General features: G+C 46.5%; 1 protein-coding gene across 6 annotated transcripts in view; it reads right to left on the bottom strand.

Moving 5' to 3' along the window:
• MTCL1 (microtubule crosslinking factor 1) overlaps positions 1 to 16,738 on the bottom strand; it is a 138,129-nt gene that overhangs the window by 10,433 nt on the left and 110,958 nt on the right. For all 6 annotated transcript variants that reach the window (XM_037805918.1, XM_037805921.1, XM_037805919.1 and 3 more), the window contains 4 exons: positions 16,196 to 16,444; positions 8,352 to 8,648; positions 6,740 to 6,771; positions 1,733 to 3,263 (listed from right to left, as the gene is read on the bottom strand). In XM_037805918.1, coding sequence (XP_037661846.1) covers positions 1,733 to 3,263; positions 6,740 to 6,771; positions 8,352 to 8,648; positions 16,196 to 16,444 — 2,109 coding nt within the window. The remainder of the gene's footprint in view (positions 1 to 1,732; positions 3,264 to 6,739; positions 6,772 to 8,351; positions 8,649 to 16,195; positions 16,445 to 16,738) is intronic.

Raw genomic sequence — 16,738 nt, 5'->3', positions numbered from 1 at the left:
GGGTTACCTGAGTAGGAAGATGATTAAAAGTGCTGAAGAAGAAGAAAAGCTTCGCCCCAAGCTGGGCTGTTGTGCTTAAAATAATACACTCACTAAGGGATGGTGGTGAAGCCCTTCTTTGTGGAGCTATGGCGGGCATTTATAATTGAGAACATTTTTCTGGAAACCACAGTTTGACAGCATAACAAAGAGAATGATGGGGAGCTCTACCATTACCAAGAAACAGCATTCTACTGGAGAAAGAAGAGAAGAAGCTGAACCCACCTGAGACATATGCTCAGGCACCCACAGAGAAAAGGGCTGACATTACCGGTCTTGTTAGATCACCAACCTTATTGTACAGGCAAAACCCAAGCTACACCAAGCGCATGAAAGCTCATTTATAAATATGGTGCTCACCATTTGTCATAGAAACAATATCCTGTGTTTCAGTTATGTTATTTAACCACACCCAGTACAAATATTATAGATTAGGTCGAACCATATGAAATTGCCATTTCTGCAAGCTGTCAGCAATTTCATATGGTTTAACCTACTTTAGATTTTAATCCTCTATTTTGAGTTAAATATTCCTTGTTGAATTGAATCAGGAGCCTAAATTCTGTAGGGAAATGTGGCACAGAAGGTGGATCAGGTGATAGAGGAAATTCAACTTGCCCCTATCCTCTCCTGGAAAGCTTACGGCTGTTGGGCCACAGTTGGAAAGAAGGACCCTATGGGGAGCCTTTCTCTTCTCCTTCTCCTCCACCACCTCCTCTGGGCCCTGGAGGAGCTGCTGGAGCTGCCCAGCTTGAAGAGGGCTGCTGGGTGACTGGTTTTCCAGGAGCTTGCTCTTCTCTTGGTGTGGGGTTTGTCCATCTAGGCTACAGGGGTGTCAGGCCTCATGGTCAAGTCTCAAATGTGGGCAATCACAAAACAGACTGATCCTTTCAGTTTCACACAAACCAGGAAGCACTGTCTCTGCTTCCACCACCAGCAGGATAACTAGCTTTGTCTTATTTTGCTCATTCATGCAATGGGAAGGTTATAAAAGTGGTATGGTTTAAATATACCACCCGTGGGTATGCATCAGGGCAGAATTCAAGGCCAACCGACTTATGAAGAAGCTAAAATCATCATGTTGCATGAAGGCAGAACTTTGATTTTATCCATCAGTCTCATTCTCATCTGGTTTTATTATTAGGAGGATTTACAAACACTAATGTAAATGTCAGACTGCCATTTTATACAGAAGTTGGCCCTGGAATCAGATGTTCTTATGCAGTTTCTGATGAGAGAAGTTCTAGTCTCCCTGCTGTCAGAGCCTTCCCCACCCCACCTTGCAATTTTTCTCCCGTAAGGTCTACAGCATGCAGAAAACCTAACACACTCTGACATACTTTCCACCACACACACACACACACACACACAAACTTCCTGGACACAAATTCATAGAGAAGGAGGGCTAGTTACCACCCTAAATGACAAGCCCAGATAAAACAAATGAGCCTCAATTACCCAGACCAGGGGACAGAACCTGAAACCAGCCACATCCCCCATAACTTTCTGAGGACAATCACCTGAAATTTTCTTCAAGTGGCTCAGGCTTTGTTTCTGCTTGCTCCATTCTCCCATAACTCAACTGCCCAGCTCATAGTAACCTCCTGGACCCACCGTTCTTCCTAGGCCAGGTTCAAAGGCCCAGCTAGTTACCGGTGGGGTGGGGTGGGGTGGGGTGCTGGGCGTTCATTACCTCCATGGACCCTGGCTCGGCTTTGACCAGTTCTCCCCTGTAGCTGTCACTGTTCAGACTCGGGGGGCCGTGGGGGGCCTGCCGCCTCTCCTCCTTTAAGGCATGCTCCAACAGCTTCTTGCTGAGGATCCGGGCAGTGTTCTCTGTGAAGGTGTGGCCTGGGGCAGCGGACAAGTCCTGCCGCACGGGCGTGCCCTCCGCCCCCTCCTCCCTGCACGTCTCCGAACCCGTCGCCACCGGGCTGGGCGACCTTCCCCGGGAACTGGTGCCCGTTTCCTGGCCAGGGCCCAGCTCTGCTCGGGATTCCACCGAGCGAGACCGGCTCCCGGCCCGCGCCCCCTTCTGGAAGGGGTCCTGCACCACGGGGCTGTGGTCGATGATGTTGAACAGGCTGGAAAGGCCGTCGGTGATGGTCGCGTGCACGGGGCTCTCCCTGGTGGTGGTGGAGCGCGCCCAGGCCGACTCGCTGTACCCTTTCTGGGGCACCCCGGAGGAGGTCCTGTTATTTGGCGGGTCAGCTTTGGGGAGGGGCTTCCTCTGCAGCTTGGGAGAACCGTACTTGGGGGAGCAGCACGTGCGCTCGAATTTGGCCTGCACCTTCTCGATGGCGGGAGCCACCTGCCGGCTGCGCAGGCTGCGGGAAGGAGAGGACACCGGGGTGGTGCCGCCCCCCGCCTTTGGCGTGAGACACTTGTGGGGGCTGCTGGTGAGGCCGCTGGCCCGCAGGGCTTCGGTCTGCAGGCCCACGCTGGTGGTTTGGGGGGTCTGTGTCCCCGTCGTCCGGCACCCGTTGGTCTGGCAGGCCCTGTCCTTGACCGGAGGCCCCGCGGGCTCCGCGCAGACGGCCCCCCGCACCGAGAAGGCCACCTCCTTCATGTCGTCGCTCAGGTTCTTAGACATCTCCAGGCTGTGCAGCGGGGAAGCGAAGCCCAGAGCGGCAGACGCGGGGCCGTCTAGGGGGCGCAGTCCGCCCTCCGCATGGTCTCGGGGGTGTCTGGGGAGGTCGCCCGGCCACCTGCCAAGCGCGGGCTCCGCCAGGCCCCCTTTAGTCTCCGCCACGCCCGCCCGGGCCTTGCCGGGGGGTCGCGGGCCGTCGGGGTGCCCCCGGCCCTGTTCCCCGGGCGCCCCGTCGAGCCTGCGCAGCGCGGGCGGGCTGGGGGGCAACCCGCGCAGCGCCCGCTCGGCGACCGCGTGGCTTCGCGGCGGCTGCCGGCGGCCGTGCTCCGGGCTGGCCACGGTGTCCGTGGTCAGGGTGACGCTCGTGGTGAGGTACCACGCCGAGTCCGGGAAGGGCCCCGGGGCCGCGTCGCCCCCCGCCCGCCCCGCCGCCGCCGTCCGGTCGGCCCAGAGCTCGGCGGGCCGCGGGGAGTAGTCCCAGCCCGCGTCGCTGAACTCCTCGATGTACTTCAGATCGTCGGGGGATAGCGGCGGGGTGACGTCCTCCTTGCTAGAAGGCAGGCCCTTCTCGGGCAGGAAGGGAGAAATGTCCATCAGGCGCTGGAACTCGGACATTGAGGACACGGACACCGCCCTGGGGAAGTGGGAAGAGAGGGGTCAGGGGGCCGCCCCTTCTGTAGGGGGAAACCCCTGCTAAGGGAGATCCCCTTCTACAGGGAAACCCCCGTTACTGGGAGATCCCCTTCCTACAGGAGAACCACCCCCTTCCCTTCTAAAAGGAGACCCTTGCCTAAAGACTCACCCCACTACAGGGGATCCTCTCTCCTATAGGGGGTCCCCCTCCTACAGGGAGAACCTGCCTAAAGAACCCACCCTCCCCCCCCCCCCCCCACCTCCAACAGCAGGACCTTTGCCCACAGGGAGAACCCCTGCCTATAGGAAGAACCCTGTACAGGGGTACCCATTATCTGCAACTCTTCCAGCACCCCCTACCTCCCCAGGACTTAGAGTGCATTGCTCTAAGGATGAGTATTTATTTGCTAATGGGCCAGCCTGGCCTACATTATTGGCTGGTATCTAAAGAACACTTTTTGGCTGCTTGATATTTCCCACTCAAGGAGCTGACCCTATGGATGCCAGTGGACATTCTGGGGCTGTGGAACTGTTCCGGGAGCCTTGTCTGGGTCAGAATTTAATAGAAGCAGTTCCAAATGCTGTGGCTACTAGTTTCATTTTTAGCCTGTGATGTTCCCCCAAGAAGGCAGGGAAGCTGTAGGGAAACAGCTGGGCTTGGCAGCCCAAACAGTGATGAGAGCATTGGAGCCAGGCTTTGCGGTGAATTTCCTAAGTTCCAGGCATTATGTCAGCTGCTCCTAATACAGGGATGAACACACCACAGCCCCTACCCAAATGAGCTAATGCTAGAGACAGATGCTGCAGCAAAGTCATTATAATCTCAAGTCTCTTTTCACCTGTCGGGACTAAAATTCTGCAAAGGCTGAATGGAGGATGGAGAAGAAACGAGGGAAGTGGAAGATGAAATCAGAGCAGCAAATAATTTCCAAACATGATTTCTGACACCCATTGCATCTGGCACTTTTCAAATTGACTGAAGGGGCGCAGCTCTCCCCTCGACCTTCTTTATAACCAAGCATTCTTTTTGTTCTTGCTCATTTATTCCTAGATAAGAGAAAAGGTCCCTCAGACCCATGAACACAATGGAATGGTGAGGACAGGTGCCAGTTTTGGGGAACCTGTCATCCAGTATTTTTGGACAGTTTCCTCAATATGTTAGTAGATCATGTCAACATTTTCAATCATGAATTTACGGAAGGCCTCCTCTACGTCTGGGCCAGTGGGGTGCTGGGGATTCAAACACTCCAAGAGGAGGAGGTCCCAGTCTGCAGGCCTGCTCAGGCAGCTTGTCGATCTACCCAGGGCCAAGAAGTGCTGTCAGGGTGGAGGTTTGGGGCTGGGCTGGGCCTGCCGGCTCCTGGGTTGGCCACTGAGTCAGGCCTGGGGTTGTTTCTGACAGGATATGGTAGGGAGGTGGAAGGGACGTGAACTGTCTGTAACTAGCTCCGTTTCCCTAATATTTCCCCTGCAACAGAGCTATAAACACCCCTAGGCCCTGCCAAAGTGGGCCAGTCCTCTGTAGGATCCACCTACGATGGGGAAGTCAGAGTTAGGGTCCTGCTCTGACCAAGTCCCGTGTAGGATAAGGAGTGGCCACGGACCCAGCAAGTCTCTGGGTAGCTTTGCTGAAAACTACCTTCACCCTGGGGACAAGACACGTGGTCTTGTGGTCTAAAGGAGCAGGCTAAAAATGATGTCTTCAGGCATTCCGTTTTGTTATTTCCGACTAGAAGGAAAAGTCATGGTAATAGTTGTGCTTGTTAGAAATACTCTACAAGCTTTTGGATACTAGAAGCTGGCTAGAAACTGGTACTTGAAACAAAGGGAAATGGAGGGGACGGAGGTATGTGCACTAGGTCTTGAGCTTTTGGGCAAGCCCGTTTTTCCTCTTCTTGCTTCTGGTTAAGTCAAGGAGTTGCGGAAATAATAATGATTTTCCAGAACACTGCTCGCTAAGTGCTGAAGGAGACCAAGACCCGATCCTCTCCACGTTCCTATGGCCATAGCTCATGCAACTCCCATTTTTGCCTCCAGAGGAATGCTCTGGGGTGCCTCTCTGCCACCCAGGCTTGGATCGAAGTGGGGGGACAGGAGGAAGTGGACAGGGAAGGGGAGGCTCAACCTGAGAGGAGGCCAAGGCAAAACCCAACAAAACCATAACAACAAAAAAGCAGGACGTATGTGGAAAACGCACAGGTGCTTGCAGGTGCCTTAGAGAACGGCGTAGTGGAGGCACGGAAAGGGGGATCGTGCGGAGGGCACATGCAACTTTTTACTTTAATGTTTTGATACCATTCGAGTTTTTACAACAAGTGTGGATTACTTTTGTAATTACTAAAAGCAATTAAGATAAAAAATAGTAATGAAGAGCTAACGTGAAGGGGGTCACGGAAAGGCTGACGGCCTGGGTGGTAAAAGAGGTTTGCTCTAAACCCTAAGTTGGGCACTGATGTTGTACTGCTATGAAAAGAAGGGAAAGCAGGAGGGGGTAACAATAGCTAAAATTTGTTCAATGTTTATTCTGTGCCAGGCATTGCTTTCACTGTTTTATCTTTATTAATACATTTCAGCAATAGGGAGAACTAAACGCCTCCTGATTACAGAGGAGGAAACAGAGACATGAGGGAGTTCAGTGACATGCCCAAGGTCACCCGGCTAGGGCAAGGCCAGCCTGGACTTGAACCCAGGTTGTTGGAGGCTGGGGCCCAAGCTCTCAGTCACTATCCCGAGAATAACCAGGGAAAACAGAAGCTTGGAAGGTAGAGATGCAACACGAGGCCATGCCAAGTGTTGGGAAATCTGGTCAAGCGCCAAATGGGAAGGAGACTAATTCAGAGGCTCCAAGTTCCTAGGGAAATCAGGGAGGAGGAGATCTGAAGACGGCCCATTGCGGTGAGAAGAAATTGCACCTAGTGGAAACAGTATGGGTGTGTCTATGGAATAAAGAAAGAGCAGAACTAGAGGGAATGAGACCAGGGTGGGAAAAAATAGGGCTGTCACTAACACCAACATCCACCACTTTCATTTTCTTCCAGGATTACCAACAGGAAATATTTGAATAAATCCTCCTTGTGGAGCTTTTAAATAGACAGCATATAAAATGCCTTATAGCATATCAAGAGGGAGTTTTTCCAAACTTTAAATTAGAAGAGAGAGGTTTCCATGGACTTTACTGTTACACATAAATTATTCCTTTGTTCACATTCCAGCCCTAACTTGAAGGTCTTTTTCTAAAGCTGTGGCATGGCACGAACCTGCAACCTGGCCTTTCAGTAGCTCCTGTTGTTACGAAATTAATAATAATAAAGCAACTCCTTACTCAGAAGTCTGGTTTTAAGTCATTTTTGAGGAGTGTCACAATAAACTGCATCAACAAAGTAGAATCATAAAACCAAGAGATTTATTTCAGTTGTCTACTATTAATAATCATACTTACCTTTGAAGGTAAATAAGATTATTATCAACCTTACTTACCTTTGAAGATTTCCCTTGTGATTTTCTTCTTCCTATAAAGAAGACATAAGTTGTCTGAATCTGCTCATTTGGTTGCCTAGGAGCCTTGAATGTGCTGAAATGATTTGTTTTACTTTGCTCCCCGAGGAAAATACCATCTAAAACGTACATGGAGGCAAAGTTTTGGCCAGGAATGTGCCTGCCCCAAGCCCTTTGAAGTGCAACAATAAAACCAGGAATCCAGGCCTGATGAGGGGTTTGCCACTTCACGCAAACTCAAAGGGCTTCGCTAACCACGAGTTTCCAAGCCAGCATCCAAAACCAGAGTAAGAATGAGTGTGTGAGTGTGTGTGTGTAAGGAGGGGGCAGGGAGAAAGGCAGAGGGAGGGGAAGGTGAGAATTGATGTGCCTCCCTCCAAACCTTGCTGTCGATGATGTTTGTCTGACACTTAAAGCTTAGGCACTTTCTTGGTTTTAAACACTCCCATTTAGAATCCGAGGTGAAGTTACTGGGACTTCCCTGAAGGAATGAGAGCTCTCTGTGCTGGCAGAGAGGCAGGTAAACACAAGGTTGTCAGCTGAGAAAACACCTGTGTTCTGACATGTTCTTGAAGAAGGAGCAAGGACCCTACAAAGAAAGCCCTTGACGATCACTGAAATTGATTCCTTGGGACAGTAGACAGCAGGGGTACAGTGAGGTGTCCCCAAGCTCTGCCATGCAGAACAGTGTGGTGTCCAGGCCACCCCATGGAGCTGGGGCTAGGGCACAACTCCCTGACCATGACCCCACTTTCTCTCTGCTATTAAATTGAACCATGTGAAACTGGCAATAGCTCAAATATGGTGGGACACTGGCAATTTCACATGATTCCACCTAATACATAATGCTGAGGATAAGATACTTTATTTCACTGACATGAAAGTGTAATGTAATTTCCCCATACTTCAACAAGAATGCTACTTCATGTGAATTCTTCTAATTCTGTTAAGTGTTTGGGAGACAAAATGACAGCTAAAGTAACTGATAAGATGATTCTCAGGTAATGATTCCTCGACTCAGTTTTTAAAACCTGGTTTAGGAAGGACATAACCAGAAAAATCTAACTTATGCTATGCTATGGAAATCTTAGTAAATAGCCTAGTTATTTAGTTATCTAACTTGTGTAAGGTTTCCAAGTGTTGGATATTTTTCCCTTTGCATAGAATAAAGTCATTGTTTAGTGATATTTGCTACTTCCAAATGTTAGGTTATTTCCTTAAACCAGAATTTTTTTTTTGTTACTAGTTTTCAAGATTTTAAGGAAAATTGAAAATATAATTGCGTGTTTTGTTGCACATGCTCATTTGTGATACCTTTCCCATCTATAGGACATGGTCCCCGTGTTTCTAAACCAGACTGCGGAGACCACAGGGCAGAACCAAACGTCCCACAAAGTGCACTAAGGGTTTAGGGTCAAGACCGCAAAGCAAAAATCCTACTATCAGGAAGATTTCAGTTTTACTAAATTCGGAGGTTGCAACATGCAGAAGCCACTGGAGCCCGCCAGAGGGAAATCTGACAGACGTGTCCAGGTTTAACTGCAACGTCTTCATTCTGCAGGACCCAACCCGAAAGGAAAGTACAGAGTCTGACCTCAGGGAGGCAGTTCCGGAAATCCCTGTCCAGCCTGGGGGGTGGAGGCTCCTCGGGCTCGTCGTCAAGGACCAAGGCATCCAAGTAGAGGTTCTCGCTGGCCGTGCACCTGTCCGACTCCTTGAGTGTGGGCAACGGGCAGTCTTCAAATGGGAGGGGGTCTGCACCAGAGCAGGGCCACACACCCATGGGGCGTGGTGAGCAGACACCCCCCTGGTGGGCGAAGGGGTGGAGGTGGCCTTCTTTGTGGTCACAGAGGAAACCGCCACTTCTCCGGGGACTGTTTTCTTTCTGCAACTTGAGATTTTTAAAAGGAAAAGAATTAGCTTCACTTTCCTGTCTGTCACTTGTCTTTGGGCCATCTCTTCTCCCCAGTTTGGAATTACTTGTGGGTCAGTTTGAAAGACGTGAGCAGCAAATGTTCTTCAAGTTCTGACCTTAATTTCAAAATGTAACACAATATTACAAAAACTACAAAAAAAAAATACCCACAATTTTATCTGGACTGGAAAATCTGGATTAACCGCACACATTATCTATGTCATTATTTTACCCTCTTAACTTTCGCCACAACTTTCTTTTGAATTATTTTCTTAGTCCTATTTTTGAAATGGGGAATGCTCAAAACATACTCAAAATTTATCTATAGTTATGCCGAAGAAATCAAACCAAGAGATTTTTGAAAGAAAAGTTAAAGTATGGTCAACTCTTTCTAACTAGAATATAAATATATTTGTATACGTCTCTGAGGACTATGCTCATGGGAAATTATACACTTATTTGTTTTTAATCCAATGTTGCTAAACAACATGTTTAGAATGCACTTTTGGAATTATCTTCAGAACTTAAGGCACATTCAATGGAATATCATCAGTGACCACAAACTTCTCAGGATGACTTGGATTTTCCTAACCAGCCCCAAATCATGTGGAACAGGTCCTGTACACCTAACCAGTGATAGAACTGGGCCGTAACCCTTTGGTGTCAAAAACAAGATATACTTGGCCTGAGAGGTATAAAACTTAGCTGTAAAGGCAATTAAAGATATGATGTGAGTGAAAAAAGAATAAGCCATATATTCTATAGTCATAATTTTCTCTCTTTTTTTTTTCCTGACTTGACGTGCCAGTTTGGATGTATTATGTTCCCCAAAACACCATGTTCTCTGATGCAGTCTTGTGGGGGCAGATGTAACAATGTTGATTACGTTGGAATCTTTGGATTAGCTTGTTTCCATGGAGATGTGACCCACCCAACTGGGATAATACCTTTGATTAGATTATTTCCATGGAGGTGTGGCCACACCCATTCAGCGTGGGTCTTAATTAAATCACTGGAGCCCTACAAAAGCTCAGGCAGAAGGAGCTCACTGCTGCAGCTTAGAGAGACATTTTGGAGATGGCCGTTAGAAGCTGATGCAGACATTTTGGAGAATGCCATTTTGAAACGCAACCTGGGAGCAAGCAGATGCCAGTCACGTGCCTTCCCAGCCAACAGAGGTTTTCCGGACATCAATGGCCTTCCTTTGGTGGAGGTATACTTGTGCTGATACCTTAATTTGGACATTTTCATGGTCTTCAGATTGTAACTTTGTAACCAAATAAACCCCCTTTATAAAAGCCAATCCATTTCTGGTATTTTGCATTCTGGTAGTACTAGCAAACTGGAACACTTGATAAATTCAAGAAGCAGTGGTGTGGGGTGAGACATGGGGAAAACGACCATGTGGAATTAGGAAGACCTGAGCTTGAATCATGGTTTTGTGGCTCGCTGGCTGGGTGAGTTACTCAGCATTTCTCAATCCTGTTTCCAACTCTGGAAAAAGAGGGCAGCCACACTCCCTCCCAGGGCTGTGGTGAGCCCCCAGGAGCAGCCAGCCTGTAAAGTTCATTAGTTGCCAGCGATGGCACCTCCAGACTTCCCGCCAGCCTGCAGACTCCTCTGGGCCTTGGGCCTGCGGGGAGGTGCCAGTCTTGCCTGGTTTACAGCCCCAGAAGTAGGTCATATGGGGCCATTTCAGGAAAGGGGCCAGGGTTGAAATAATGAGGAACCCTTGGAATAAGCAGGGAAAGGGCTCACACCTCTTCAGCTCTACTCTTCGACTTTTTTCCTCACTGCCTCTGGAAAAGGTAACCTCTTGGAAGCGCATAAGTTTATTTTTTTAAAAAGCCTCTTTCTCAAACTGTACTTTTGTGTCCTCATTTCAGTGTGGATGATGAGACCCACATACACTTAGGAGCAGTCATGGGAGGTAACGGGGCTACAGGGCTTTACACTCATTTTTAGTAATTTCTAAAGTGGCGAAACAGAAGTTTCTGAGGATTATCTCTATTTTCTGGGGAAGGGGGCAATTCAAACAGCCAGACTTAAAATATTAGCCTTTGAGGCAGAATCCCAGTCAAATTGGGGAAAGATCACTCTGGGTTTTAGCTCAGCCCCCCTGCCCTTTCCACTGCCTCCCCAATGACACTTCTTTGCAGTTCTCTTTTTTTTTTTTTTTTTTTTTTCATGCTTCCTCTTTTTTTTTTTTTTATCATCATTTTATTGAGATATATTCACATACTACGCAGTCATACAAAACAAATTGTACTTTCGATTGTTTACAGTACCATTACATAGTTGTACATTCATCACCTAAATCAATCCCTGACACCTTCATTAGCACACACACAAAAATAACAAGAATAATAATTAGAGTGAAAAAGAGCAATTGAAGTAAAAAAGAACACTAGGTACCTTTGTCTGTTTGTTTGCTTCCCCTACTTTTCTACACATCCATCCATAAACTAGACAAAGTGGAGTTTGGTCCTTATGGCATTCCCAATCCCACTGTCACCCCTCATAAGCTACATTTTTATACAACTGTCTTCGAGATTCATGGGTTCTGGGTTGTAGTTTGATAGTTTCAGGTATCCACCACCAGCTACCCCAATTCTTTAGAACCTAAAAAAGGTTGTCTAAAGTGTGCATAAGAGTGCCCACCAGAGTGATCTCTCGGCTCGTTTTGGAATCTCTCTGCCACTGAAGCTTATTTCATTTCCTTTCACATCCCCTTTTTGGTCAAGAAGATGTTCTCCATCCCACGATGCCGGGTCTACATTCCTCCCCGGGAGTCATATTCCACGTTGCCAGGGAGATTCACTTCCCTGGGTGTCTGATCCCACGTAGGGGGGAGGGCAGTGATTTCACCTTTCAAGTTGGCTTAGCCAGAGAGAGAGGGCCACATCTGAGCAACAAAGAGGCATTCAGGAGGAGACTCTTAGGCACAAATACAGGGAGGCCTAGCCTCTCCTTTGCAGCAACCGTCTTCCCAAGGGTAAAACCTATGGTAGAGGGCTCAACCCATCAAACCACCAGTCCCCTATGTCTGTGGTCATGCCAGCAACCATGGAGGTGGGGTAGGCGAATACCCCTGCATTCTCCACAGGCTCCTCAAGGGGGCACTACATCTTTTTTTTTTTTTTTCCTTGTTTGTCTTTTTTCTTTTTCTTTTTTTTTTTTAACTTTCCCTTCTTTTTTCAAATCAACTGTATGAAAAAAAAAGTTAAAAAGAAAACAAACATACAATAAAAGAACATTTCAAAGAGACCATAGCAAGGGAGTAAGAAAAAGACAACTAACCTAAGATAACTGCTTAACTTCCAACATGTTCCTACTTTACCCCAAGAAAGTTACATAATATAGCAACATTTCAGTGAACTTGTTCCTACTACATCCATCAGAAATTAACAGACCATAGTCATTTCTGGGCATCCCCAGAACGTTAAATAGCTTATCTGTTCTTCTTGGATTATTGTTCCCCCTTCCTTAATTGCTCTCTACTGCTAGTTCCCCTACATTCTACATTATAAACCATTTGTTTTACATTTTTCAAAGTTCACATTAGTGGTAGCATATAATATTTCTCTTTTTGTGCCTGGCTTATTTCGCTCAGCATTATGTCTTCAAGGTTCATCCATGTTGTCATATGTTTCACCAGATCGTTCCTGCAGTTCTCTTTTAAAGATGCTAAATGCATTCTCTACAAAATTAAAAGGAAAGCTTTTGATTATGTTTATCTAATGAATGTCAGCACAACTCAGTATGAGCACATGATCATCTCCACACTATTTTGAGCAAGGAATTAAAATGCAAGAAGAACATCCGAAGCTGCAAATGTGCACCGAGGGTGTGAGTAGGAGAGAAGGACTGAAGGGAGAACTGTGAGCAAATTTGCTCTAACTGCGCAACACGGGATTTCAGAATTAAACTCGGGGCAGCCAGGAGCCACTGGCACCAAAGCTGAAAAGTGTTAGGTTTCCTAAAAATGAATTGGAATGGTTTTCGCTGGACGCTCTGCTGCTGAGATGCCTCCGGAGTGTTGTACTAGAATAATGGGCCCTTAAAAGGATAGAGTTTCCTAGGGGAGACCTTTCAAACCAGTAATCAGCAGTCACAGTACTTAGAATCTTGCAGAACAACCTTCCCTCAGAAATGTCACCTTACCTGGAGTGGTCAAAAGAAAACCAGTCACACTGCAAACAGGTTTTAAAAGAATCGCAGCTGATTTAAGAAAATGACTGGAAGGAAAATGGAATGACATAGCTTTCCTTTAGATCTATAAGCATATCATGTACAGCAGCCAGCCCTATACATCTGCCTGTTAACCGGGAACTTAGAATAAGAGGAAATGTACTATGAATCCATAAAAGTTAACTACAACCCAATCAAATTTAGATTGACAAGAGATGCTAAGATAGACGACATGTGTTATGTGACCTTAGCCACACTACCACAGTCGTTCATCATACAAAATGCCTTATGTGGCACAGAAATTATGCAGGGATTTAATGACACCAGGCAAGTGTGAAGCATTTGTTCTGTAAGTGGAAAATGGATTTAGTGTTATTCCTTTCACCATCTGTATTGGGTTATCAGAGTCAAGGTTATATGGCTTAGCAAGCAGTCAAATATTGAGAGCATGCATTGCTTAAATGGCTTATGATGAGTGTGCAGTTATGGTTCTTGTTTATCTATGGGATGTGTAGCTAAAAGTTACACAAATGAGCAACCAATAAAAAACAAACAAAATCTGTACACATAAACACATACACACTTCAGCCAATTTCCCGTTTCACAGAAGGAGCCTAGAACTACTTTACCTAATTATCGGGATTGGGCACTGAGGTTTATTAAATCTTCTTTAAAAATGTTGAATACTTTGGGGAAAAGGCCAGACTTATTTTTGAAAACCACAATGGCATGTGTGAAGCATCAGTTCATGGGTAACAAATCCTATTCTAAAAACAGCAGTGAAATCATTGTATGAAGACTGTGGGATCCACAACTCAGATTTTGGAGGAATGCTTGAAACACATGTGTTTGGAATATATTGTGTTCAGAGACGTCAACCTTGAGAACCAAGGTCTTGGGCTGTCAGTTTGGTGGAATTGATGCAATACTGCCAGTTTGGAAACAGGGTTCAGCTCCTGACCCCTCTTATCTTTCCAAAATCTAGTCTTTAAATCAGGCACCCATTCATCCTTGCGTTGTTACGTCTTCAAAAGCTGAGTATCACTGAATGTGCCTTACTAATCTTTCCTTTGCTAGCAATCCCTCATTCCCAGAAGTAAAATAAAAACCTAAAAGACTTGCTTAACTTCGAAGGTGTGGCTTTCAAAACGAAGCCTGTGCCAAGCCCAACAAACCACTACAGATAATAGGCAACAGGGGACCCTAAAAGGGCTGGAGCAGGGGTCACGGTGGCCTTGTTGGGGGGGTCATACAAGAAGGAAGCTCCCTGGTTAGAAGGCATCTAGAGTTATTTGTGATATTGGTTAACTACAGCTGGGTGCAATCAATTTGTGACCATCTTTCTAAGCACACATGCTACTTTTATCCCTGAAATTTCCACAAAACAACTGATGATCCATCCAACAGCACAGTGGCACACAGGGGAATTTAATACAGAAGATTCCTTTCCAGGGGTCATTTCCAAGCCAAACAGGAAGTGGCCAACTTTCCTCTTGATAGGATTTTGGAAATTTTGAAATGGAGCCATATCGAATACCAGTAAGGTGACTCAATTGTGCGATGAATTAAGCCAGACAGCACTGGGCAGTTGGCTTTTTTTCTCTTGGCAGTGCATGTGCTCCTTCTCTGTGGTTCCCAAGCCAAAGGCAACTGGTCTTTTTCACCACTCAGTTCATTCTCCCTTCCTCATTCCCAGCATTTGCCATATGACACAGGTAAAATATCTGTGGAGAACCGAGCACATTTTTTCAAAAGGCTCACACATAAATGCAGGCAATATGGGTATTTATAGTAATGAGGTTATTTTTCCTGAAGTCAGGTTCTTCATTGATTACTACATTTGAATTTATAAGTGAAGGCTGAAATAAAAAAAAAATTATGCTCATGTTAAAATCCGGCCAAGCCTCTCTCTTTAGCTAAGCCACCTCAGCAGGTAAACTCACTGTCCTTCCCCCTATGTGGGATCTGACTCCCGGGGATGTAAATCTCCCTGTCAATGAAGGATATGACTCCCCGGGATGAATCTGGACCTGGCATTGTGGGACTGAGAACATCTTTTTGACCAAAAGGGGGAAGTGAAATGAAACAAAATAAAGTTTCAGTGGCTGAGAGATTCCAAATGGAGTCGAGAGGTCACTCTGGTGGGCACTCTTATGCACTATATAGATAACCCTTTTTAGGTTTTAATGCATTGGAATAGCTAGAAGTAAATACCTGAAACTGTCAAACTCCAACCCAGGAGCCTTGACTCTTGAAGACGACTGTATAGCAATGCAGCTTACAAGGGGTGACAGTGTGATTGTGAAAGCCTTGTGGGTCATACTCCCTTTATCCAGTGTGTGGATGGATGAGTAGAAAAATGGAACAAAAAACTAAATGAAAAATAGTGTGGGGGTGGGATGATTTGGGTGTTCTTTTTTACTTTCATTTTTTATTCTTATTTTTACTTTTTCTGGTACAAGGAAAATGTTCAAAAAATAGATTGGGGTGACGAACACACAACTATATGATGGTACTGTGAACAATTGATTGTATACTTTTGATGACTGTATGGTATGTGAATATATCTCAATAAAATTGAATTAAAAATAAAAACTTAAAAAAAACATCTGGCCAGCGAGGAATTCCAAACCTTCATCAATTTAATAGGAAAATTCAATTTGTGCATCACTCTAGAACTTCTGCAACTATGCAAAGTGTTCTAAGACTGATGCAATATAGAGAAGGCTTGTGGGGCGGTACAAAAACAACACATCCCTCCCTCCCCTCCCAAATCCATCTGGTATTTTGAATCATTTGTTTAGCTGCGCCACCTCCCTCGACTATGGTCCCATCTATTCACAGCTCAGCAATATCCACAGCAGGTGCCATTGCCAGCAAGCTGCCTGACTCCCAGTTTAATTCAGCAGTTTCTTTATGAATGGACAATTCCATCGAAGCTGGAGTAGTTACCGTGACCCCTTCTTCAACAGCAATCTTAAAAGTGAGTGTGCTTTCTGGCAAAAATGACTGCACAAGACCTGAAACAACCTCGTCTTTCAAGTCCAGGCTTTAAACTCCTTTAAAAAGTTACCTTCACTCCTACCCCCAAACACATACAAGGTAGCTACAAACTTTGTATGACAAGACCCAAGTCATGGAATGGCATGAGTTCAGGTCACCACGGCTGGAAATTCTAGAACTTCCTCCTCTTCCTCCCAAAGCCCCTGAGAAACCTGGATGCAGCACGCACTGCAAAGCAGCCTGATTTCTATTTTTTTTTAGATGTCCATGGTCGGTTCCCTCGCCTACACTCTCCGCCCCGCTCTTGCGTGCCTGGGGGCCTTCCTTACCTGCTCTATTTTCCACAGCAGCTCCTTCCTCTGCTGGTCCCACTCCTGCCGATCCCGGTCCAGTCGGTCCAGCAGCTCCACCTTCTCCTGGTTCCAGATCTGCTCACTGTGCTGCATCTGCCGGCGCAGATCCAGGACCAGGCCGTGGCTGTCAGCCAGGAGCTTCTGATGCACCTCCCTCTCTCTGAACGTGCCCCTGCCATCGGCGGACAGGCCTGCTTCTCCCAGGTTCTCGGTCTTCTCCTCCAGCTGTCAGGGAGAAAAACCTCAGGAACTCACTCCCTGGCAAGTCTTGCAATTGATGAAGAAAATCTCTACACGCTTATATATTATCCCTGGGAACACGCTTGAACCATATTTGACCAATCCCATGGAAGAAACAAATTTCCTTTTGAAAGTCCTACCAGTTCCCACCTTTAGTGGTATTTTAGATTTGCACCCTCTTCTCCATGTCCATGGTCCCTGCCTTACTTCCAGCCCACACCTTTCCTAACCTGTATTAATTACTGCAATAGACGTTCCACCTCTAACTGATTTTCTCTG

The sequence above is a fragment of the Choloepus didactylus genome, chromosome 16 (genome assembly GCF_015220235.1).
Source record: "Choloepus didactylus isolate mChoDid1 chromosome 16, mChoDid1.pri, whole genome shotgun sequence".
Taxonomy (NCBI): Eukaryota; Metazoa; Chordata; class Mammalia; order Pilosa; family Megalonychidae; genus Choloepus; species Choloepus didactylus.
This window is presented reverse-complemented; position numbering and strand designations above follow the sequence as displayed.